The 24,369-nt window shown below is 37.5% G+C and overlaps 1 protein-coding gene across 2 annotated transcripts in view; it reads left to right on the top strand.

Annotated features, from left to right (window-relative positions):
• Positions 1 to 11,505: 11,505 nt before the first annotated feature.
• LOC131073621 (protein transport protein SEC23 D) overlaps positions 11,506 to 24,369 on the top strand; it is a 95,517-nt gene continuing 82,653 nt past the window's right edge. Inside the window, exons 1-2 of one of the 2 annotated variants that reach the window (XM_058010100.2) lie at positions 11,506 to 11,987; positions 12,072 to 12,137. In XM_058010100.2, coding sequence (XP_057866083.1) covers positions 11,660 to 11,987; positions 12,072 to 12,137 — 394 coding nt within the window. In that variant the 5' untranslated portion in view covers positions 11,506 to 11,659. The remainder of the gene's footprint in view (positions 11,988 to 12,071; positions 12,138 to 24,369) is intronic. The other variant, XM_058010099.2, reaches the window with a different exon arrangement.

The following is a 24,369-nucleotide window of genomic DNA, read 5'->3' as shown; positions in this document are numbered from 1 at the left end:
AACGCTAACCCTTGCACCTGAAAAAGAGGTGACCACTAGAGGTTATGTTGATTCAGGAGATCCCATCATGAAAACCATATCCTGCCCACCGAAGCCAAGGCTTAATAGCTTCCCAAGCACGCTAGATGCTTTTAACAACAAAAGTACCCTGGATGTGAACATGGTCTTTCATAATGAGTAGGGTTTGAAAACCAATCCCCTTCCAGGCCGACCTATTGGTAGGAAATCCTGAAGAAATGCAATACCGAAGAAGGATTTTCCAAGCCTTGTTGCCAAATAAGGCTCTGATGAACCATTTAGCACATAAGGCAAGCCCTTGTTTCTGGGTAGAAATAAGGCCGAGCCCTCCAGACTCCTTGGGAAGGCAACAATATTCCCAAGCGACTCTGTGAAAACCTTGATGGTCACAACCAGAGGCCTAAAGAAAAGCCTGCAGAAGTCTTTCCAACTTCATGTAAGAGGCCTTAGAAGGATCCCAACATGAAGAGTAATAGACATGAGTGGCAGCCAAAACCTTCAAACAAATTTTAAATTTACCATCCAGAGAGAGAGGTTTAGTTATCCAATAGGCTAACTTTTTCTCAATCCTAGCTAAAACAACATTCCAAAGATCCACAAGTGAAGCTTGAAAGGCAAAAGGAATGCCCAAAAAGCGAATTTTTTTGCCATGATGAAGCCATTTCCGACCATATTGAAGAATCCAAAGCGGGGCGGGAAGAAAAGACTGCTTATAACATTGTGTCTTGTGCCATTGAATGGCCAAGCCAGAAGCCAGGCAAAAGGTGTCCAAACATTGAAGAGCAGCTTGAATATTATCTTCTTCGTCAATGAGATTGAGAAAGGAGTCATCCTCAAAATGGCCATTGATAAGTTGAGAAGGTGACTCAGGCAGGGAGATACCACGAACATGCCCAACAGAGATAGTGTTAGCAAGTAACTACCCAAAATCCTCCGCCGCAAGAACATATAAAGCTAGAGCCAAAGGACAACCTTGGCGAATGGATCTGAAAAGACCAAAAGCCTTAAACTGACAACCATTGATGGTGATGCAGGTCGAGGCATCTCCGAATAACATCTGGACAGACTGAATGAATCTAGGGCCAAAGCTAAGAGCTTTGAGCATAACTAAAATAAATGGCCACTCAATGCAATCACACGCTTTAGCGAAGTCAATCTTAAGGAAGATTTCCCACTGTTTGGAGCATCGGTCCCAGTTCATCCCTTCCCAAACAACAATAATATTATCCAGAATAAACCTGGACTTGATAAATCCAGTCTGCTTCAGACGAACAATCAAGGGCAGGAGATGACGAATCTTGAGAGCCAAGGCTTTGGCAATGATCTTATACGAGACATTGAGCAAGGTAATATGCCTCCAATTGCAAATGTCCTCCGGATCCCCAACCTTAGGGATAAATTTGATGTTACCCCAGTTAAGCATATTTCCCAAGGACTGAGAGTGAAAAGCTTCAAGGTAGACCTTATGTAGTTTAAGACCAACACAAGGCCAAAGGGCTTTGTAAAAATCGCAAGGGAAACCATCACACCCGGGGGCTTTATCATCTGCCATAGAAAAAATGACTTCCTTGAGATCATCAATGGTCAGTATGAGATCACAAAAGGTTTGCTGAGACTCAGAAAGCTTATTGGGAGCAATAGATAAGCAATCTTGCAAAGCTTGGGCTCTGGCCAAAGATTTTCCCTACGCTGTGAACACCTTCTCATAATGACAGACAAAGGCTTGTAGAATATCAAGCAGCTCGGTGAGAACAACATGCCCTTCTTTGATTTTCTTAATCCCTATAGAGGTATGACGGGCACACAAAGCCAGGAAAAATTCTTTGGAGGCCCTATCACCCACCTTGAGCCAATGTAACATGGCTTTGATTTGAGCTCCTCTGGCAGAGTAGTTATCTGCAACTTGTTTCTGATGATGGAGCTAGGAGAATAAAAGTTGCAGGTTAGAATCAAAAGGATTCAAGGCCAGAGCTTCTATGGCAACACAAAGATCTTTGGTGGTCGCATCATATGAGCACCTGTGGTACATGGCAAGTTGTCTACCATAAATGCGCAGAAACCTCACAGAGCGGGAAATGACGTCATTCAACCACGCAATCCAACTAGTGTGATGATGAGGCGTTGGTTCCAAATTCCAAACCCTTTGTATGTGGGCCATCATGGCTTGATGATGCAGGAGAGACGTGTTGAGGTAAAACTGCATCTTGGAAGGATGCGACCTAGTTGGCTGCCATTCAATGCTAAAATTTATGGGGAAGTAATCAGACATCGTCACATCAACGAGAGGAGTGACGGGCAGAGCTTGATCTTAAAAAAAAAATGAAAAGATTGAGCAATTATCATAGCACAATCAAGCCTTTTAAATATTCTGTCTGAGCCAACTCTGAAATTAGACCAAGTGTGCCAGACCCCACCTAGGCGGTGACGATTGGTGTTGGGGTCGAAAAGACCCAACTTATTACGCATATAGTACCAGGCTTCCCTCTCGCCAGCTGTCCATCGAAAATGTAAAATTTCGTCCTTATCGGTCGCCACCTCAACCATATTGAAGTCACCACACATGACCCAAGTTGCAGGTGCCAGATTGTCAGCAATCCAATGCCATAGGTGTGATCTATCAACCACATCATTGGGAGCATAAACATTAACAATCCCAACAGAATGATTATCAATTGACAACAAAACCCATACAACGCGTTGCATGGGATCAAAATCATGAGAAATAACCGCAGAAAGCCCTCGAGGTGAAATGAAGTAGCAAGTCCACCTCGACCAACTTCATGTTGGGAAGCAAAAACAAGGCTATCCGGCCAAATAACGCGACATGCAGTAGTAAGCATGAAACCAACAATTTTAACTTCCTGAAGGCAAAGAACATCTAGGCCTAAAACACGTTGACGAACATCTCTAACATAATACTTTTTGGCGAGGTATGTGAGACCTTGAACATTCCATGATATGTAATTCATGAAAAATCTTGCATGTCATCCTCGTCCCCAAGAGAGGAGAAGCTATTGCGCAAAAAATCTGAACTGAGACCGGGAAGAGAGTCCCCACCAGAAATAACTCATCTTTTTTCTAAACCACCATCTACAATCTTAGCATGCCTATAAGGGTTGCGAGAGCAGCGCAGAGAGTGTGGAGCATAAATCGCAAATGTAGCCAGAGGAGTGCGAACCCAAGGGGGTCAAGCAACACCCTCAAAAGAATCCTTCCCCTGCTAGCCAGGGTTTGAAACTAAAGTTGACGACGTAGAGACCGCTTGGGCAGACAGTGTCTGCATAGGAGGCTCCGCTGTCGGCTGAGAACTTGATCTGATAGGTGGATTTTGGACCGAAGGTACAAAGTTTTTGTCTTTGCGAACTACAATGGTCCATTCATCCATCTTAGCTCCCTCCACAAGTCGAGAGTCAGTCTCCTTAACAGGGGGTTTTATTTTCAGAATAGCCAAGGGACAATCCCTGATTTTGTGTTCCGTCGACTAGCACTGATAGCAAGTGTTGGGAAGAACCTTCTGGGTGAAGGTTCAAATAGAGAACCTTCTGGGTGAAGGTATTGCCTCCCACTTGAATATCAACAGTTTCTTTCAGGTCGCAGGAAAGGTCAACCTCAACACAGACCCTCTTTTGAGGGTGAGCATTAAAAAAACGGTCTGGTTTAAGACAAATAACTTTGCCAACAGACTGAGCAATAGTTTGCATGAAAAGCCAACAAGGCAAAGGAAGACCAAGGAACTCAACCCAGACCGAGACTCGCAACTTTTTGTCATCTGAGACAGAAAAGTCTCAAGACCAACGCTGGAAAACTAGAAGGGAAGACCGAACGGTCCATGGCCCATGAGAGAGGATAGCCTCAACATGGGAAGGGTTCGAAAAGCGAAACAAAAAGAAACCCTTGGTGAGGCTTTGGACGCCATCAAGCCGGACTCCATGAGGATACTAGGCTTTGGCAACCCAGTCATGAAGAATGCTTTCGGGAGGGATCCTACCCACAAAATAACCTATCAAATTGCATTTTTCAAGCCACTCACAGGCATCATCAAAATCTTGAATAGGAAGCACAACATCAGGCAAGGACATACATCATGAAACACTTTTGGAACAAATTTGCGAGGGCGCTTGTTCTAAGGCGCCATGAGGGTCCGTCGTAGCAACTCCAGCACTAGGATCAATTGCTGGGCTAAAGTTGGTTGGAGCCATAATAAACTCAAAAGTCCCACAGTAAATGTGGTATGAAGCAATACGCAACCTCAAACCCTAGCAGAGCTCCAAAAACCTATTCTTCTCTTTTTTTCTTTTGTTGCCTTTCTAAAGAATAATTTAAATATTTAAGGTAAAATATTTATTTTATCTTCAAAAATTGTTTTGAATCCAAGTGAAATTGTTATACTTTTATTCTTATTATATTTTTATATAATATAATACATCTGCTAATAAAATAAATTTTTTTTATAAATAAAAATAATATTTAAATAATAAATAATTTACAAACAAAAATATTAGGATCAATTTTCTATATCATTTCCACAAGTATCTAATTTCTTTAAGAGAAGAGCCAAACAATTATATAGTCATTTATTTAGAATTTCTCTATCATCTATCAAATTAGTCATTTTTATTTGTGTGATCTCACCCGATGACCAAATTAGTCATTTATTTAGTCATTCATAGCTTTTTTGTAAAAAAATACTAAAATTTGGTCTCGTGACTAAATTTTTTGGTCACGTAGTCATTTATTGGCCATATTTCTACTAGTGATCCCTACATTCCTACATGACAACATTAACCTTTCCATGAAGACTTCAAAGTAAAATTCATAAAGGTATAACATTTTAATTCAACATTTCAATTTTAGATCTAGCCTTCACCCTATTAAGGCACACTTTTAATTTTATTTCAATTCATCATAGGGTTGATTCTAAACCTAGGGTTTGACCTAGGCAAACCCCTAACAAATCAACAACATTTTTCCCTATTGTGTTTGTAGGTGATAGGATATGAAGACAAAAAATATAGATTTGAGAAGATTAGATAAAGGTGCACACAACCTGATTTTGCAGAAGTTAAAGCATTGGGTCGAGGTCACCTAGCATTAGTGTCTGACACTTTTTTGACAATTTTTCAAAAAGATACCCAAGTGACATCTCAATTCTGAAAATATTTCATTTGTTTGCATTTGACAATTTTGGATAAGGATGCCTGGTATCACTATGTTGGAAACTTGAGTTGTTGTGTTATGTTGTCATCAATGTGAACTTGTTTTATGTTGTCATTGATGTTACTATTTATTGTATGTGGTCTAGAAATGCATGTTATGATGTTATTGTGTGGTATAGTAGTGATATTAAGGTTGAGGTATATTTGGAAGGTTGGTGTAGTGGAAGTTTCAATATGCACAAAACAATTTTAATTTAGGAAAGAGTCTTTAAGGTCTCACTAGGTGAATGCTTTGCATTCCTCCAGTATGTGAATATTATAGAGTGCAGTTATGGATATAATGTTCATGATCTATGTATGTTGTACTATCAATTTTATAGGTCCTTTATTACTCAGATGATGGAGTTAGTTTTTATTGTTTTTGATAGTGGTGATATGTCAAAACTGGTTTGAAGAATGCTTGTCGATTCTTCGATTTGAGATTTCAAGTGCTACAAGTTGGAAGACATGTTTATTTGATTTGTATAATGTTCTAGTTCATTTTTCTAGTGATGGTTTGACTAGCAAGTGAAGTTATGGTGTTCAAAGTTTTGTGTAGTGAGCTGGGTTGGTTTCTGGTTGATAGAGGTGGTGTATCCTTTTCGGTACCAATATGCTTTGGTGGTTGTGTGTGGATATTGATATGGACATCACCATGGCATGTGTAGATTCAGATTGAGTATTGTGCATGGGAAGATTGTTTTGGGTCGACTAGTTGGCATGCTACATTGTTTATCTACGTGGTTCATTTGGTTCCGACCTTAGAGGATGTGCTAGCATGTGTGGTTTGTTGGAATTATTTGGGAAGGATGTGTTTTAATGTGTTTGGGTCCCCTCTATCTCCTAGAGTGGACCAAAATGGATGTTTATAGGTTTGAGTGGTTGAATTTATGTAACCTTGTATATTTTGTTTGTGGCTGACCTAGTTTAGGGTTTCAATGAATTATCTTGTATATATAAGTGTGTGGATGTATGAGTTGAGTATGGGATGCATGTGAATTGATGTGAAGTAGATTTGAATGATGCACAAGCATATTTGCTATAGAAAAAGTGTGAAAGACAGTTGTGAAGAGCATTGAGATAGAGTTTGAAGTCAAACGTGTTTCCCATGACATTGATTTCTTGACACAATGGTTCAAGGACAATTTCATGATTAGGATATCTTGTTCGGTTAAATTCATTTGATCCTTTATACCTACTGAAAGAAGGTGTGTTCCTTTTGGCAGTCTATGCCCATTTATATCTTTTCCTAAGGTTGTGCATATTAGTCTTTCAAGTTCTTTAAGGGGTAGTGAGCTTCTTGGCCTTGAGCCTAAACATTGTAATCAATTATTCATATTGCAAGTGTAAATTTCTCACTATGGTTTTTCTTTGTTTAGGGTTTTCTATGCAAATCTGGTGTTCATGTGTATGTTGTGCTTTGTTCTTTCATGTTTCATAATTCAATAATAAGTTAATTGTGGTTAGAAGTTTAATTTATTAGAAGAAAAGTGTGTTAAGGTTTAGACCGATTCACCCCCCCTCTTAATCCTGTGGTGTATTCAACACATTGCCCTTGATTTTTGAGTCTAGATTTTAGTCACTGGTTCTTCTCAACTTTCCATTTCCAAATCTATGCTTCATGTTTGCATATATATTCTAAAACTATATGTATATGTTGAACATTGTCAATTTTGCATCATCAACCCTAGTTCTTGCATTCAATTCACATCATTTCCATAGCTCATTTTCAACTCAACCTAAGGAGTTTTGAATTCACCTTGTGCTCAACTTCTTTCCATCCAATCAAAGGCTGAGCCAATTTAATCCATTCTCCTTCTAATGCAATTATTGGAAATAAGTTTAATTTCCAGTTTGCATGCATAAACTTGTGAATCCTATTTCCACCCATTACAAGGGAAATAATAACTATAATTTTTTTTTCTTAGAATGTTATGAGAAAGATAAGTAGGAAAAATACAAAAAATCATTATTAAATTGTATAGGAAAAAATAATAATTAAAAATATATTTTATTATGATCTATTATCCCATAAACTATCTTTGACCTCTTATATGTTGAAATACCATATTTGTTATTGATAAAAACATACACCAATGATTTATAACCCCAAGGATCTACAAAATTGACTTAAGTGAGGGCAATAATAAGTGCAAGATTATTTTTCTTAGAAAGTCAAAGTAGAAAAGACAAGCACTTATGTCATAGTCTAGAACCATTAATTGCTCTATGCATAGTTTAGGACCATTAACAAAGTTTCAACCCTTTTGACATGCACGAGTACTATTCTATCCCTTAAATCCTAAAAAACCAAATTATAAATATATTTCCTTTAGATTTATTCATTAACTAAACACTTGAATCTAACTATTTTTATTATTATATTATTTTTAGGGAATGGAGAGCTTGGGTGGCTATTTGAGAGGGGCTATGGTTTCAAGTGGGGGAGATTATCTTGCTATAGATGAAGGGGAGGACAATACATAGATAGATGAGGAGAGATTGACAGTGGCATTTGCTTCTTTGCCTTGATGTTTTTTTCTTTGGAAAATTGAGGGATTTGATTTTGTAGTTGCGTCTGTGGGAGCTCTTGCCCTTTAATCTGAGTGTAGTTTTCCCTTATTTCTTTGTGTGGCAAGGCACTCAATGGTTTTTGTTGGTTTGTTTGCTTTTCTTTGGGTGGAGGTTGATTTTTCCTGCCTTTGGTTTCTCTCTTTGGTTTGGTGTGAAGCATCCGCTACCTCCTTGGAGCTTGTTTCGGTGGTCCTTCCTTTTGCTACCTCTTGGTTAGTTTGTGGTGGGTCCTTTTATTTGATTGAGTGAATTTCTTCTTGCTTTCCTTTGCTACCCACGGTGACCCTTTTGGCTGTCAGTGAGGAGTTCTTTTATGTTCATATTTTTGGTCATGGTTTCCTCTTTCTCGACTACTTTGAAGAGGAGGTTGGGTGTTTTGTTGAGGAGGTTGCTATTAATGTCATTTTCATGGAATTGTTTCTTTTTGGCCTGATTTGTGTGTTGTTCTACTAGGTATTAAATTCTCCCCCCTTTATATTTTGATACCCTTCTTCTTTTTCGAGGGTTTTTGGTGGAGGTTTGTGACCCTTTGCTTGGTCTCTTATGTTTTCATTGTGTTGTGGGGCAGTTTTGTTTAGGCCTCTCCATGTCCAAACTTGTGGCCCTTGTGGTTTTTGGGGATTTTTTTGTTGGTTTATGGTGTTCTTCTTTAGGGGTTGTTTCTGCTTTCTTTTTTGATATTCTTCTTCCTTGTATGGTTCTATCCTTGAAGATATTGCTAGAAGAAGTCTTTGATATTATGGAACTTGCTTTTTGGGCTCCTATAGTGAGAAAGCTAAGTGACAGGATTGTCCAAGTTTTCGTATATGTGCCATTCTTGGGAGTGGCCCTTGTTTTTAGGGTGGATGTTATAATGGACACTTGCTTTGAGGATTTAGATCCGCTACAAGGGGGGATATATTGACCTTTCCTTCAAGTCTGCCCTTGTTTCTCCCATTGAAATGAAGAGTGTGTGGGTGGGCTACACTGTTCGTTAGTAGCTACCTTTCCAATTTTCTTCTACTTCTACTATTGAGGTGGGGATTGGTTTTGCAAAAGATGTTGGGAGGTGTTGTAAGGGGGTCATGAATGCCCTTTATTTTAGCTACACCCTTTTTATCCTTTTGAGGTGGATATTAAAGGTAGTTCTCAATTTTGATCTTGCAACTTTTATTAAGGTGGATTTTGAGGCTGATGTAAAGGTTACAAGGGCCTTTTCAAAACCCAATGTAGTTATCTTGTTGTGTGTTGGCTGCAATTAGTTTGTATCTTTTGCAACATTTTTCAAGGTTGTGGAGCCTTTTCAAAACTCGATGTTATAGTTTATAGGAGTTAAGTTGTAAGGTGGCTTCAACCTTGTTCTCTTTCAGATGGTTTTATGATGGTACAAGCCTTCTAGTCTACTATTGTTAGGCTATTGTTTGACTCTGTTTATCTGTTAGCACTGATTTGTAAGGGAGTTTTATATCCCTACAAAAATCTATTTGTAAAGGGTTTTAGGTCCCTTCAAAACCTGTTTTATTCGTAATAACAAACAAAACACTGGAATCCTTACAAACCTTGCAAGTGTCTTAGAACTTCAATCCTATTTAACCATGCTAAGAAAAGCAAATTTTTTTTAGTACTTTATAACAATCAAATATGGGATTTCCATAATAATCCTCTTGAACCACGAGAACATTAATTAAATGTACAATAGTATAGTTATTTACTCTACCTTGGACCTCAACCCAGTCCCCAAATCTTAAAGAGCATGCAAAAATATTCCCAGGATAAAATAATGATGCATACCAAAGTTAAAATTCAAGGATAATACAAAAAGATTGACAACAATGATATATTTCACACTAAAGTACAATCTTCCAAAGACAACAAGACCACACATACACCAATCATAACAAAACACATTACAATCAACAACATTTAAAACAAGAGATTAAAGAACTTTTGTGATTGTGTCCCACACTATTTTACACTTTGATGGATAGTTCGTACTCCATTTTAAATCTACCACTACACTCTAATTGAGTGTAGAGTGATCCTTGTGCCAATATGATCAAAAACAAATTTAATTTGTACAACGACTTCAAACTTAGTCCAACCCATGGATAAAAAATCAATGAACTTTACCAATGTAAAAAAGGAAAGGATAAACATAATAATTATATTATATATTTTAGTTATTTTGAGACTAATATAGTTATTTCAAGCACTTACTAGGTTAATTGTAAAACAAGCATGCCCAAAAATTTGATAGCACATTAGAATTGATACAATAACTAAAAATAATTACATTATTGAAAAATGAGGTTATGACACAAAAAAAATCCAAAATTTCTTTAAAATATTAAAAAAAAAGTAACAATACACTAAACAACCTTAAGGGTAAAACTTATGACTTGATGTGCTTGAAAATTCATTTAGGATTCATGTAGGAATTATAGGATGATATTCTTATCACCATCCTTATCGACAAATATCATAATCCCCTCTCTTTTATGAACTTCACCTCAGCCTAGGTAATCAACACCTCTTGTCCATTCTTACTACTTCATCCTCAAGTTTTGTAAGATCAATTTGACCATACTTTTATCTATTTGCAAGGAAATCTATTTCATCTTCTTTTTCCATGAACACAACGATATATATTAATCACCCATCCATACAAGTGAAACCATGTGTGCCAAATTTGTATGTATATATGTATAGGTTTAGGTTCACACACTAGTTCATTTTTGTAGGCACACATCTAAACAAATTAGAGAACATTGAGTATGTAGATTTAGAGATAGTTGTCAGATCAAGCCATAAAATACGAACACCTTGGTGTATCAATTTAGAGTGTCTTCCACAATATATTTCCATCATCAAATTTCATGTTTAGTATCAAATTTAATTTTTACCAAAATAATTTAGTATTTATCATTCTAGTCAAAACACTTAAATCTCAAGCTTTTATTATTGTCTAATTATTTGTCCTAGGTATATTGTAGTGAAAGCCCTTATTTTCACCACAACAAAATATCCTAACACTAAAAGATTCAATGATAGGTTATTGTAATTTAGACACCTAATTTTTTAATTCAATATTTTTTAGAGATGAGAATAAAATTCCCCCATAATCTCTTTAGATGCAATGTCCCTCAACTTTAATCTATAAAAATCCATTTCCTAAAGTAATTGCAAGTTTATCTGGGAAAATATGTTAAAGAGAAAAATGATCTATTACTTTGATGAATTATCTCCCACTTATCATAATCATGTAATATCCCTTAGAGAGAAAAGAATTCTCATAGTTCAACTAAGAGCTATCTCACATCATGTGTGGTGCGAATTGGGCACATATGAAAGAAACCAAAAGAGAAATGGAAGGAAAGAATTTGTGTCTTTCACCCATATAGGATAGTGAAGGAGAAAAACACTTTTATTTTAGAAAACAAAACTTATAATGACATTTAAACAAATTAAACTTGCATTTTAGTAGCAACACAAAAAGACGAGAGTAGAAAAATAAATAAAATTTCATCCAATGTCAAGTAGTTTCGATAGTCCATAATGTTTGTTGATACACTTTTGGATTCAATTGTGTGTAATCTTTTTCATCATCAACATTTCATATCAACCTTCATGATCCATCATCACGATAGAATTCATCATCAAATCAATAAAAGAAAAACAACAATTGAAAATATATTATGTTATGATGGACTATCGCATTTGCCTCTTAAATTTTGATGCGAACTTTCACCAATGATTTAGAACCCTAAGGATCTACAAAATTGACATATTCAAGTACTGCAAAACTGGTTTTTGTTAGAATATAAGTAGAAAAAACAAGCAGGGATGTATAAAGGAGAAAAAACAAGGCAAACGTAGTTAGTTGATCGAGGAGGATGGCGGTGAGAGCGAGCGTGACGAGGTTCCCGGGGAACTTAGAGGCGCAGGAAAGGGCGGGGGTGGCCTGGGGGATTTCTGTGACGCCATTCGCAGCGGTGGATGAGCGTGGCAACCAGCCTGTGCTCTGCTCCGATGGGCACCACATTCCGCGCTGCGAGAATTGCTGGGCATACTTGAATACCCTCTGTGAGATGGAGCAGTGGGCCTGGACATGCTCCCTCTGTGCCTCCCTTAACGCCCTTTCTGCTCCCTTAGCAGCCCGCTATTCCAATCCTCAGTCCTGCCCCGAACTTTCCTCTTCTTTCGTCGATTTCGAGCTCCAAGGTTTCCTCGGAATCCCCGCCCACATCATTAACACTTTCGTAATTTGTCTGGATTACTTATAATTCATTCTTCCTGTGTTATCAGAGGATGGATCCACAGATGGAGAAAGCCTGGCCCGTCCTGTCTATGTTGCTGCAGTTGACTTGACAGGTATTCTAATTTGTACTGCGTTCATTACAACTTTCTTTCCTTTTAGCCTTAGGATCTAGTTCGACCCACATTTTTGTCCTACATTTTCGTCCTCTGTCCTATTTAATTTCAATTCAGTATCTGCGAGTTTTCTATCGTCTGTTATTTGATTTTGTTTATCTGATTTATTATTGTTATGGTCAGTCCTAAACACCTTGGATGAATTTCTTGACCCTTCTGAGCTCATTTCTTCTTCTATCCATCATTTGGCTTGAATTAAATTCAAAGATGAGAATTTCCCATCAAGACCCGCGTTTGACAAAATCAGCGCTAAATTTGCAGTTGAATTTAAAGGTGCTCTAATTTTCAAGCAGGATTCATTCAGTGTATTTTGTCTGATGAGATTTATTCACCGTTATGATGGGTCAATAAGTTTGATCTAAAATGCGGACATCCTTCACTTGTTGACGCCGTTACATTCCACAAGTACTTGCTTGCAATTTGATCGACTGGAGAAGCTTGAAATCTCTAATAATCGTTAGTGGCATTTTTTGATTGCGATTGGGTCCATTTGAGCTTACGTTTCACTTCTGTGGTATGTTATTACTTTATGTAATACACACCGGTGTTATGAGTGTTTTTATCTGCAACAATGGTCGTGCCAGTGGTTTCATTTTATCTAATTTATTATATCACAGTGTATCGAGGATACTGATGCACATTCCGGTATTAAACGAACAACCCAGGTGTATGCCACTGTAGCTGGACTGAACATGCACTGCTTCAGACTGTGCATTCAGAGTGGTTCATAGTCAACACTTGTGTATTATTGTTGACATTGGTCCCGTGGATCTGTTTCCCTTACAGCCATTGTGGCTTATCGTCTTGTATCGAAGGTTGTGTCATTGAGGTATATATCTGTTTATACTCCTATTTTTGATTAATTTAAGGATATATTGATTGGAAGATTTTAATTTCAAAAGTGGCAAGGAACAGAGATCAAAATAGAGACATCGTGATATTTTACTGATTCTTGTCTATTGAGATCGTGCCAGGGAAATTGTGGCAGTTAACGATTACTTGGCTTTATTTCCTAGACAATCCTTGACGATTGGTATATATATCAATTAAGCAAATCTATTCACAAATCAAGTACACTAGACAGTCTAGCACCATTGGAATAAAAGAAAATTCGGGTTTTAGAACATTGGAGATATGCAGCGGTCTAACAATTCAAATAGGTTAGACAATCTAGCACCATTGAAATAAAAGGAAATTTGGCAATTAATAAAAGTGATGATGCACAGCGGTCAAAAGGCCACAAAAGTTTTTCACTGCACAAGTCACCGATAAGCAGTCTAATGCATGTCAAAAGATATGCACAAAGATTAAGAAAAACAGGGATCTGGAATTTTGCAAAGAAAGTCCATTTTGTTGGCCCCTCAATTGTCAGCATATAAAAGTAGCTTTCTTTCATCTGCTTCCATTTGCAATCACGCTAGCCCTTCAACTGCAAATCTGAGATTTGTCCAGGAAAATATGCAAAGAAGGTCCATTATTTTTTTGGCCACTTAACAGACAGCAAATGAGTTTAGCTTTCTTGCACCTCCTTGATTCTGCAAGCATGCTAGCTCTTGAACTGGAGATCTGAGATTATACATCCCAATTGGCTTGCAAGAGGAGCACCTTGTATTCTTATGCAGCACATGCATATTTACAATGGATTTGCACCAGACGACAACATTTTGAAAATTGAAACGTGCTCTTGTGGGAGAGTTTAACGTTGTGGGTGGTTCTGTTGGCCATCATCCATGGGTGTCTCTGATATATCCATAAAACAGGGAAAATTGCTGTTCCCTTTGATTTCTAGCCAAATGAAGGGAAAAAAATAGTGCTTTTCCATCTGGCACAGCCCAAAATAATTTGAACTTTTGCTTTTTAAAAGCAGAAAGAGTTTTTGTGGGTGCAGTCCCTAGTGGAGTTGAGTGGCAGTGCCCCTGGTGGGGTCCTGGGACAGCATCTCGTAGGCATTTCTTTTTGTAATACAAGGTGGGTAGAGGGGTGCAGCCCTCACTACCAAGCTCATATTAATGCCTTCCAGAGCCACAATGACATTCATGGCACTTTATTTTTTATTATATTTTGACCGCTTTTAACCAAGCTCCAAATCCTTAAAATAGTGTGAGTGTCTAGGCTATAGTAGCAAAAATTAGAAATTAATAATTGTGATTAATGGCTTGTCAAAAATTGTGCGCAAAATTTCAATTACAAGTTCAAATCTTGGAGTGCATCTGTGCTTGAAAAAAATGCAAGTTTGTTGAGTAAAAATGAGGGAAAAAAACAAGTATTTACAAATGAAAATGAAAAAAACCAGTTTAATTCCTGATAAAATCTTGATATTGTAAAGCGGAAAAATCGAACCCTAGTTGTTCTCCCCTCCCCAACTCCAAGGAGAGAGAAGGGAGAGTCACTAGGGTTGATGGTTTTCACTTAGGAGAGACTTTACATTCAAAAGAGGGGTTGAAACCCACAAGATCCAATCCCACGCAATGCAAGATTGGATTCTATATGAGTTTCAAGGGTTAAGACATCAAGGATACCCTCTTTTGTAAAGAATGTAGATAGAAAGATTGAACTAGGAATGCATGTAAAGCAAGAAAGATTCACTTATAAACAGAGATAGGGATATGGGATGAAGCTGCGGACCTGGAATTAGCAGTAAAATGTCGAGACGGTGCTGTTCTGCAAATTTGAGCGAAAGTTGACGGGACGATGGCGCCCGACGTGCACACGGTCCTCCGAAAAATCCGCGAAACGAAGGGGGATCTGTTCGTCTCTGCACAAGGATTCCAGATCTTCAATTACAGCCGCGTACCTGCAACATGCGAAGGTGTAATGTATGTAGTATGTTGTATGTTGTATGTGATCTCCTCTTCAATGGTTGAATCCTTGTCTTGAATGCAACACTTAGCCTTGAATGGAGACTTAGAATGCTCAATTGCTTGAAGGAATGCTTGAATGCTTGAATGTTTGAATGTTTGAATATCGCTTCCGCCTTTTTCCTACATATGTCTTCCTCTTTCTTACCTCCTCAAATGGGAGGGGAAATGTAGTTTATATACTTGTCAATTAGGGCTGATAGACTGATTTTCCCGACCTTAGGCCGACTAGGAAACATTATTTCCCGAATTGCAAACTTAAAGACCCGATGCCCAAAAGAGACCGGGCCCAAAATAGGGCTAGGGACCAGGGTGCTGGGCGCCATGGTCCTGGGGGACCAGGGCGCTGGGCACCCTAGTCCTGAAGGACCAGGGCGCTGGGCGCCATGGTCCCACCTCCCGGGACAGCAGGGTGCAAGGAGGATCAGGCCAGGGTGCTGAAAAATGCAGTTTTTGGTGTTATAAGCAAGTTCTGGGGTCTCCATTCAGGTTCAACGTTGCGCCGCCATCGTGAAGACCCAAATGCAGTCGAAATTGCAAGTGTCGCAATTTTAGGACGCTACAGATATATTCAAAAAAATGTGATTTAATCTCACTTTATTAAAAAATTGCTATCTAATCTCTGTTTATTAGAAAAATTGCAATTTGATTGGGATTCAATTGGGATCAAATTTCATCTCAAAAACTGTGTCCTATTATGAAAGACTGGTGGTCCGATCTAGATTGGGTTTCCTTTGCTTCTGGTTTGTGATTTTATACCAACTTGTACTTCTTGGCTCCATACCATTCAATGGTCAAATACAACCCATTGACTAGTAGTAAATATTTAAATCGCAGATAGTGAAGTTGGATAAGGTATTGCTATGGGAAAGCAAGATGTCAAGTTTGATTCCTTGTATTGTGTTCTATTAACAAAGCGTCAGGCCATTTTGTAATAAAGCAACATGTCACAAGTGGCAAGTTTGAAAACTGTTAAAATTCATTCGGCAAGAAAAGCTGCTTGAGTGTGGTTATGGGTGGCCATGTGTTATCAGAAGAGATAATTAAAGGAAGAAGGGGCTTATGATCCACTATCTAGAAGCATTCTGGCCTCTTAACATATTAAAATGGAAGAATTTGGTCTGTTATATGGGAAGTGAATTTTAACTAGAAATACAGTGCTGGTATAAAGAACTTAGGATTGATATTTAATTTATGCAATGTTAATGACTAAATGTAGAAATGATGATTGCAACTTAAGGAGGGCATCAAGGCTTTGTGCTAATGAACGCATCCATATAATGTGTAACTAATGATTTAACTAATCTTGTAACAAGTGCCTTCTGCCTGAGGTGCACAGCCTCAAATTTTAGGAAGAGAGATACAATTCCATTGAAGATAGATTTTACCAAGACATTTGGTAGATTCTTCCTATCCCTTTTCAAATCGTTCCCTCTATTCTGTGAGATTATACCAAGTTATCAATTTGGTTGGTGGAGGTCTAAATCTCTTGGGTGTTTGGTAAAATCCGACATATTTAAAAAGTGATATGGTTTGTAAGATCCATTAAAAATGTTTGTAAAGTTTTTGCAACCAATCAACACCTTAAACAATATGAAACCCCATCAGAAGGTCTAATTTCTTTCTAAAGTATATTTTCCTTCCTACTCAATTTGGCATTACAACATACCTCTGACAAATCTTTTAGTACCAGAACTTTCATGACATCAAAATCTTTTGTTGGATAGGCAAATGAAACAAGTGTTCTTGTTGGCAGTGTTAAAGTAAACTATTATTGTTGCCAGGGTCAGTAATAACCCTAATTTTCTTCTTGATATACCCTTGAATTTTCAGGGTTTGGGGATGGATGATTCTATTCACAGTGAGCTGCTAGTGATACCTATTGTCAAACTTCCCTGGATTGATTGTTTGCTACTGGTGTCACAATTTTTTGAACTCATAGTATCCTCACTATTTGCATCATAGAATCACAGTTTTTGGCTGTTTAAAAATCCTTGTCTGTCATTATTTTTCTGCCAAAGTTGGTTTGATGAGGGTATGCACTCTAAAATTTGAACGACAACTGTATACTTGTTCTCAACTGGGATGGATTAATAATAGTTTTCGCCTTGACATGACATTCTTTGTACAACAAGATATGCCTCCCATATTTCATTTTGGGTTGCTTGTATTTCATGCACACATGATTTGTCCTTAATTTGAAATTGAAGAAGTCCAATGTGAATATAGGATTAAAAAAATTTGTTTTGGAACATACTTAACAAATGTTGTTACTCTCAATCTGGAGATTAGTCATTGATTGATTTGATTAGATGCAGTTGCATGGATTGATTAAAATAGTCAGTATCAAAGGGTTTAGACCATACCATAAAACTACCATACCCCTTCCAGGTGCTTGTGGATCTGTCAATTTCTTGGTGCCACCAATTATACCATTTGCATGTGGTTCTTTTAAGGTCTAGTCCAGCAATAGTGATTGATTCCTCATCTGATCTGGGAGGGGTTAAGTTAGAAATGATACTTCATCTTGTTAGAGCAATCAATAGCTTTAGAAGGGTCTTCATCATTATACCTGGAAATATCAATCTTATTGCTTATGTTGTGAGCATAAGGACTGCGGTATTCTGATTGTCTATTCATTCATATATTTCAACCGTCCTGCTCATTGAAGTCTAAATTTGTATATGTTTTTTGAATTGCTTGCTCACACTATCTTAGACATTTATTAATTACATCGGTATTAAAATTTGGGCACTATCTTAGACGTTTATTGATAAAGACCAATTGTGCTCAGAAGCAGAAAAGTTTGCAAGTGCTGATGGAGGTGGTAGAGTCTATGTATTCCAATGCTTAGGTGGGGTTTGCGAGGGCAGATGTGTTCTTCGAGGATGTAATGAAATCCCTGTATGTACACCGTGGAAGGATGTATAACTTCACATGTAGGTGCAAAGGCTGAGCTGTGTAGCATTAGAAGCTGCTCTTCATTCCAGTGGAATTTTGTGGCAAACATACAGATAACACAAAGAATATGAATTGTTATATGGTCCAGAGTGGTTTTTATTGTGTTTGATAGCTGTATTGCAATTACCAGAACAAGCTGAGATGGGAAGTTGATGAGTCACTGAGTGCATTCAGTGATGAAGCCATATAGGTGTGGAATTGCTAATGTCAACTAACACTCTGATGGGGATGCTGAAATTTTTGTTGTATATTTAGCAAGAAAACCTGGGTGACAATACTTTTTCTCACACCTCGAGGGAGGTTACTTGTCAATGCCAAGTGGACACTATGTCACAACCCTACCCTGGAGCAGCTACTTGAGGCATGAAGGGCTACAATGCAAGGCAAAAAGAGAAAATGAAAGAAAGAAGCAATCAGTTGAAGAAAAATATAAACTATTACATTAAATTAGTTGCAAAGCAGCAGGACTGAGAATAAGACCCAATATATAGAAGTTCAACTGAAGCAAAAGATGCGATTGAAGAACTTGGGTATTGGTTTCAATCAGCCAGTTCAAGAACAAAGCAATGATAGATCATTGTAGAAAAAATCTATAAATATTAGTTTTCCTCAGTGATGTGGCCCCCTGAAAAACCAAATGCTTTCAGGATGGAGACATAGATGTGGGGGCTCTAGGGAAACGTCCCCCCCACCATTCCACGACCACCACTTACCACCACTTAGGGGATATTTTTGGGATGTTTCCCTCATAGAAGGTTTTCTGAGATGTCCTCTTGATTTGGGAACTCCATAGAGAAGTCAGGATGCCCTTGACACTTCCAAAGAACTCAGTTTCATCTCCCAAGTGTATTGGAGATGCCTAGGCATCTCATGCACCGATTTAAGGAAAAAATTCATTTTATAAAAAACCAATTTTTTTTTGGATCTTAATGCTAGTAAACCTTACCCTGATGGTCAATGGGCCACTTCCACACCCTAAGTAGTCACAAAAAAACTATAAATAAACATTTAAGCCTCACTCCAAATCACTCACAACTTTCAACACTAAGGTTGGTAGTAGCAATAGCAAGCTGCAAGAGTGAGAACTTTGGGATAGGAAAAGTGAGTCCAATAAGAAGATTGAGAGCATTTGCCAAATCTTCATTGGTTGAGTGAGAGTAGTAAGAAGATTGAGAGTAATATAAAGAGGAAGAGCAAGTGTGAAGTCTTCATCAATTGACTGTTGATTCAATGCATTCTTCAAGCCTCAAAGTAAGCTTTGGCCCTTCAAACTTCATTCCTAAATCTGAAATATCAAATTAATAATCATATAACAGTTTTTTTGTTTTTTGCTTTGTTTTCAATTTAATAATTATTAGTAATACTAATTAGTAATTATGTTTTGGTTTTTGAACTTTTAGTTTTAAATTTACAATTTTGTCAATTTATAATTTTACAGCAGCAGTATTTAGGTATTTAAATTTATTTATTAAATTATTTTTAAATGTTTTTTGTGGGCAAAGTTGCAGAAATATAATAAATTTTGATTAAAATTCAAAATTTAAAATTCAAGTTAGGAATTTGTCTTTTTTGTATCCTTTGCTTTTGTGCTTTGTGTGATTTGAAGTAGGAAAAACAAAAGTGAAATCCTTGTTTTGTGAAGTTTGAAAAACAATGATTCATATTTGTGTATCCTTTGCTTTTGTGCTACATGCAATCTAAAATAAGAAAAAACAAAAAGAAAATCCTTGTGTCTTGAGCCCATGCATAATTTAATGACATTATGACATATGTATAGTAACCATAAATTTCATTTCTTGTGGTGTCATCACGAGCTCTACTTCTTATAGCATGAGTGAGGAAGAGGGCAAGCAAGAGCTAATGGGGGTTGAATTTGAGACTTTGAATACAAAAGTAGGGTGGTGGGTGAGTCAACTAGCTCTATTGGCACTGCTGCTTATAGTTGCCTTTCCAAGTTATTAAAAGTCTTTAGCCAAGGGTACCTTCGATAAGAAGTCCCCTTCAAGGCAATTTGCAGCCAAAGTACAAGCAAAACTTGGGTCAGCAGGGGGCACTAGACATGGAAATGTCATTTCTGTCTACTTGAATTTCGAGGCAGTAGTACAGAGTTAATGCAAACCTCCTTCATGTCCTTGGTAAAGGTGTAGGAGTATGTATGCATTGTCACTTGAAAAAGAGTTGAAATAAATAGATTGTGGTGATGATCAAACATTTGTACCTACTACTTTGCCATAGAGGGGGGTCCTTCTACTAGTACTGGGATTGCCCAAGATCCATGAGTTTCAGTTCATTTTACAATGTTTTCATCTATTTCAAGGGCAACAAAGACTAAGGGAAATGTAGAAATTAGAATGACTGCAAGTGATGCAAGTAGTTGACATGCAAAATAGGGATAAGACAGATGATGCCATTGACAAAGTCTTCTTTGCCAATGGCATTCCATTCCATGTGGCTTGCGCTTCTTGATATAAGGAGTTGTGGAAAAATAATAAGAGCATGACCATCATATGTGCTACCAGGGGAGGCAAAATCGAGGACAAATAAGAACTATTCCAAGATTAATATTCTAATTGAGAAAATGAACGCTACTTGAGTCACTAGTGGATGTAACATATTTATGGATGGGTTGATGAACATCAACAATTGTCCACTCATTAACATTATGGTCGCACGTACAGAGGGCCTCTACTTCCTTAGGACTATTGATTGTTTAGGGCACTGCAAGGATGTTGATTTTCAGATCCTAATCCGTGAGATGCTATTGAGGAGGTTGGACCATGTTGTTTGCAATCTGGCACCCCAAATTTTAAATATTTTTCCCCTATTGGGAAATGTCTTATTTGTGATGCATGGAAAGTTCCTCCTTTGGAATAAATAGAGGATAAAACGATATCTTCTTGGTCCTTGCTATTGACAAAGGTATTGGAAGAGGAGAGTATCCAAATGGTTATGAGTTCTTCACTAGAATCTCTACTCTTGCTGGAAATCCATTTTTGTTGCCAATGGGATTCAATGCGGGCATTAGTGTGAGAGTAGGCAATGAAATTAGGGTAGGAAGGAGTTACTGGTTTTATGAGAGCTAATTGATAGTGAGATACAATCTTGAGTTTGTTTCATCACTTAGACTAATGTTAAGAGAGCATCCTGTTCTTCACAATGGAGCACCTCTTAACCTCGAAACAGATTGGAAGAAATGGTACAAATTGATATTGGAAACAGAGTATTGCGAAGAATGCATAGAATTCATGGCATTTCAAAAAAGATTCAAATGAACTAGTGGATATTGGTTCTAGTGTCTTGAAAGATGGATGATCCTCAACATTTAGAGAAATTCAGCCATTGTTATTCCTCCCGCCTTCAAGTATAAATTGATAAATTAAAGAATCTGCAACCCCAACAATTTGATTATTTCTTAGTTTTTACTTGGAAAGGAAAGTTGAAATTCTGGAGTTTCCAGTACTAATTGATGCTCACACTTTGAAATTTGTGGATGCCATTTATAGATTTCTGAGGCTAGATAAAATGAGTGAGGAAAGAATTGATGAAGTAGGAGCAGAATTATACATTGCAAATTATATGTCTGAAGTCTATTGGAGATTGCATGGGTTATGCAACCATTGTCAGAGCCTGGCATACTACTCATAATCGCAACCAAATGTTTTTGATAATAAATTTTGATATATCATTGACAATTAGCATCTTCCATGCTTGTGCGAAGATGGGCTTTGGTTGCAAAGTTGGATCCAAATATGTAAATGAAGGTGAAGTCAGTATGGAAGAGAAGCATCAACAACAACAACCAACAAAATCCTTTGATTGACAGGAGCCTATTTCAATGTTTATAGGGTGGAGCAACTGGAAATTCAGAAGTGTGGCTTGGAAGTTGCAGTCATTGACAGATCCTTTGGTTTTGACACGGTTGTAGAAGAAGCCCAACGTGCTATAAATGCAGCGCATGTAGAAGCAGAGAGTGTTGAGAATGGAAGAAGGAAAGCCTAGAAAGTTCTACTTTGCAAGTAATTTTCTAAGCGGGGGCCAATAAATTGGAAAGCCACTGGAGTTTTTAATATTCAGTCTGATTTGCTGTGGGAATCTTTGCAAGTGGTTGAGGTGTTGAAGCATTCTTTATGATGTTAATTGTTCATTGTATGTGGTAAGAGTTGCGAATGCGGATTACAGTCATGGGTTCTTTGTAACACATGTCGATGCTTGAAAATAGAACTATGTGCAAACAAAGCCTTTTCATAAAGAGAAGAGGGTAAAAATAATTAAGACTAAGCCTTGTGGAGAAGGCACAAAAGTATTCATAGTTCTTGCTTAAATGCAAAATGTGTTCGGATAGAGGATACTTGTGAACTGTTTGACAAAATAACTCACCTCCTTCAACTATTGGGACATGTCTTCGTCTAATCAAGTTGCCACAAACTTTAACTTCATCAGATCCAACCTATTATGGCATTGGCAAGGAAACTTGGCTTAGCTGAATGTTTCAAAGACAAGGATGGCCTAGATATTGGCTGCAATGAGGATTTCATTATAACTGACAAGTTTGCTTGGAAAGGTATTGTGGGCATAAAACCACTAAAAAGCCAATGCATACATCATGGTTGCATTGGCTTTTTAAACTATCAAGCAAATACATTTAGCAGGCGCAAAACCTATGCCATTATTGCAAAAAATGCATAAAGCGGCTTTTCATGGGACTGGAATAGGGACAATTAAATTATTGCTGTGGCAAATGGAGACATGGTCAATCCAAGCAAACTGCAGTGTTTTCTAGCCAACAAGACGAGATTATGGATTAATGACGATTTATTATTGCAAGCCGAGGTGACAAGCATCATGCAAGATGTACTTTTGAAAGTATGCGGGCAAAAGGAATAGAACCAAATTCATACATATGCACAAACCTAGTTCGTGCTTATGTAGTTGCCAGAGATATGTATGGAGCAATTTCTTGTGTGGAAGAAATGGAGGCAAAGGGTGTTCAACTCAACTTGACTATCTTTAGCTTTCTTATCGTAGGCTATGCGAAAATTGGAAATGCTGAAGTTGCAGAGCCTCCGTTTTAGAAGGCAAAGAGGAGAGATGTTTCACTTAATTCAATAATCTACAACAACATAGTGAATGCACATTGCAAAGTTGGTAATATGGAGAGAGCTGAGGCACTGGTTAGGGAAATGGAAGAAAATGGGACTGAGGCTCCATTGGATTTATGTCATACAATGATGAATGGATATACAACTGTAGGAGATGAATCAAAGCATCTCATTGTATTTCAAAGACTAAAGCAATTAGGGATGGAGCCTTTAGTCAAAAGTTTTAGGTGTCTAAGGTTGGTAGGGTTTCTAAAGCATTCAAAGTGAGAAAGGAGATGGAAGACCATGGTATAAGACTAACAAGAAAATATTTTCAATGCTGATTAATGGTTATGTACAATTAGATGATTGTGCTAATGCATTTGCTATCTTTGAGGACATGTTGAGAGCAGATTTTCAGCTTGATGTTGTGACTTATAGTATCATTATCAATGCATTTTGCAAGCTTGGTAATCTTGATCGAGCTGTTAGAACTCTTCAACAAATGGTAAGGAAAGGCAAAAGCCATCGGCTCAAACATTTACCACCATAATTTATGGGTATGCAAAATTTGAAGATATGAAGATGGCTTTAAAAATGGTTGAACAAATGAGGTGATGTGGCTGCATCTCTTTTGTATGTTCTCCTATATGGTTTATTACAAAAGATCCAAATTGGAGTTCTCTCTCTTACCTAGTACAGTCTCGACTCTCAGCTACAAAAGAAACACATTCTTCCCTCAAAGATTGATCAAGAGAGAATGACATTAGGAGTTTATACTATAGGACATGAAAGACAAAATACAAACATTTGTTTAGATTATGTAAAATAGAAGATGCAAGAAGCAATTATAAGATCGAAGACTCTCCCAAAACCAACAAGAAGAAGCTTACATGTACTTGTGAATAGGCAGGGTACTCTACTTAGGATTCCGAGTGTCCATTAGGGGGACTTAATAGGCAATATACTTATTGAATTGGCATATTCCCATTCATTATTATAAAATGCGTAATCATAATATTTTAACTCTTTTTAGTGAGTTAGGCATTATGTGCATGGTGTTGTGACCTATTTCACACATCCCCCCATTGCAAATGGGGACCCCCAGTTGTTTGCTTTTTAGGGTTGCAATTTCATTAGTCTTTTTCAAGAGTTTGAGTTAGAAGCATTCAAGCCAAATAGAGAAATCATGCTTTGATTAGTGTCTGGACACCATCAAAGCACTCGAAAGGCCCGAAGGACAAAGATCGCAATTGCTTAGGGTCAATTATAACA

This window comes from Cryptomeria japonica, chromosome 11, assembly GCF_030272615.1.
Source record: "Cryptomeria japonica chromosome 11, Sugi_1.0, whole genome shotgun sequence".
In the NCBI taxonomy this organism is placed as follows: Eukaryota; Viridiplantae; Streptophyta; class Pinopsida; order Cupressales; family Cupressaceae; genus Cryptomeria; species Cryptomeria japonica.
Note: the sequence above shows the minus strand (reverse complement) of the source record. Positions and strands in the feature narration are given on the sequence as shown.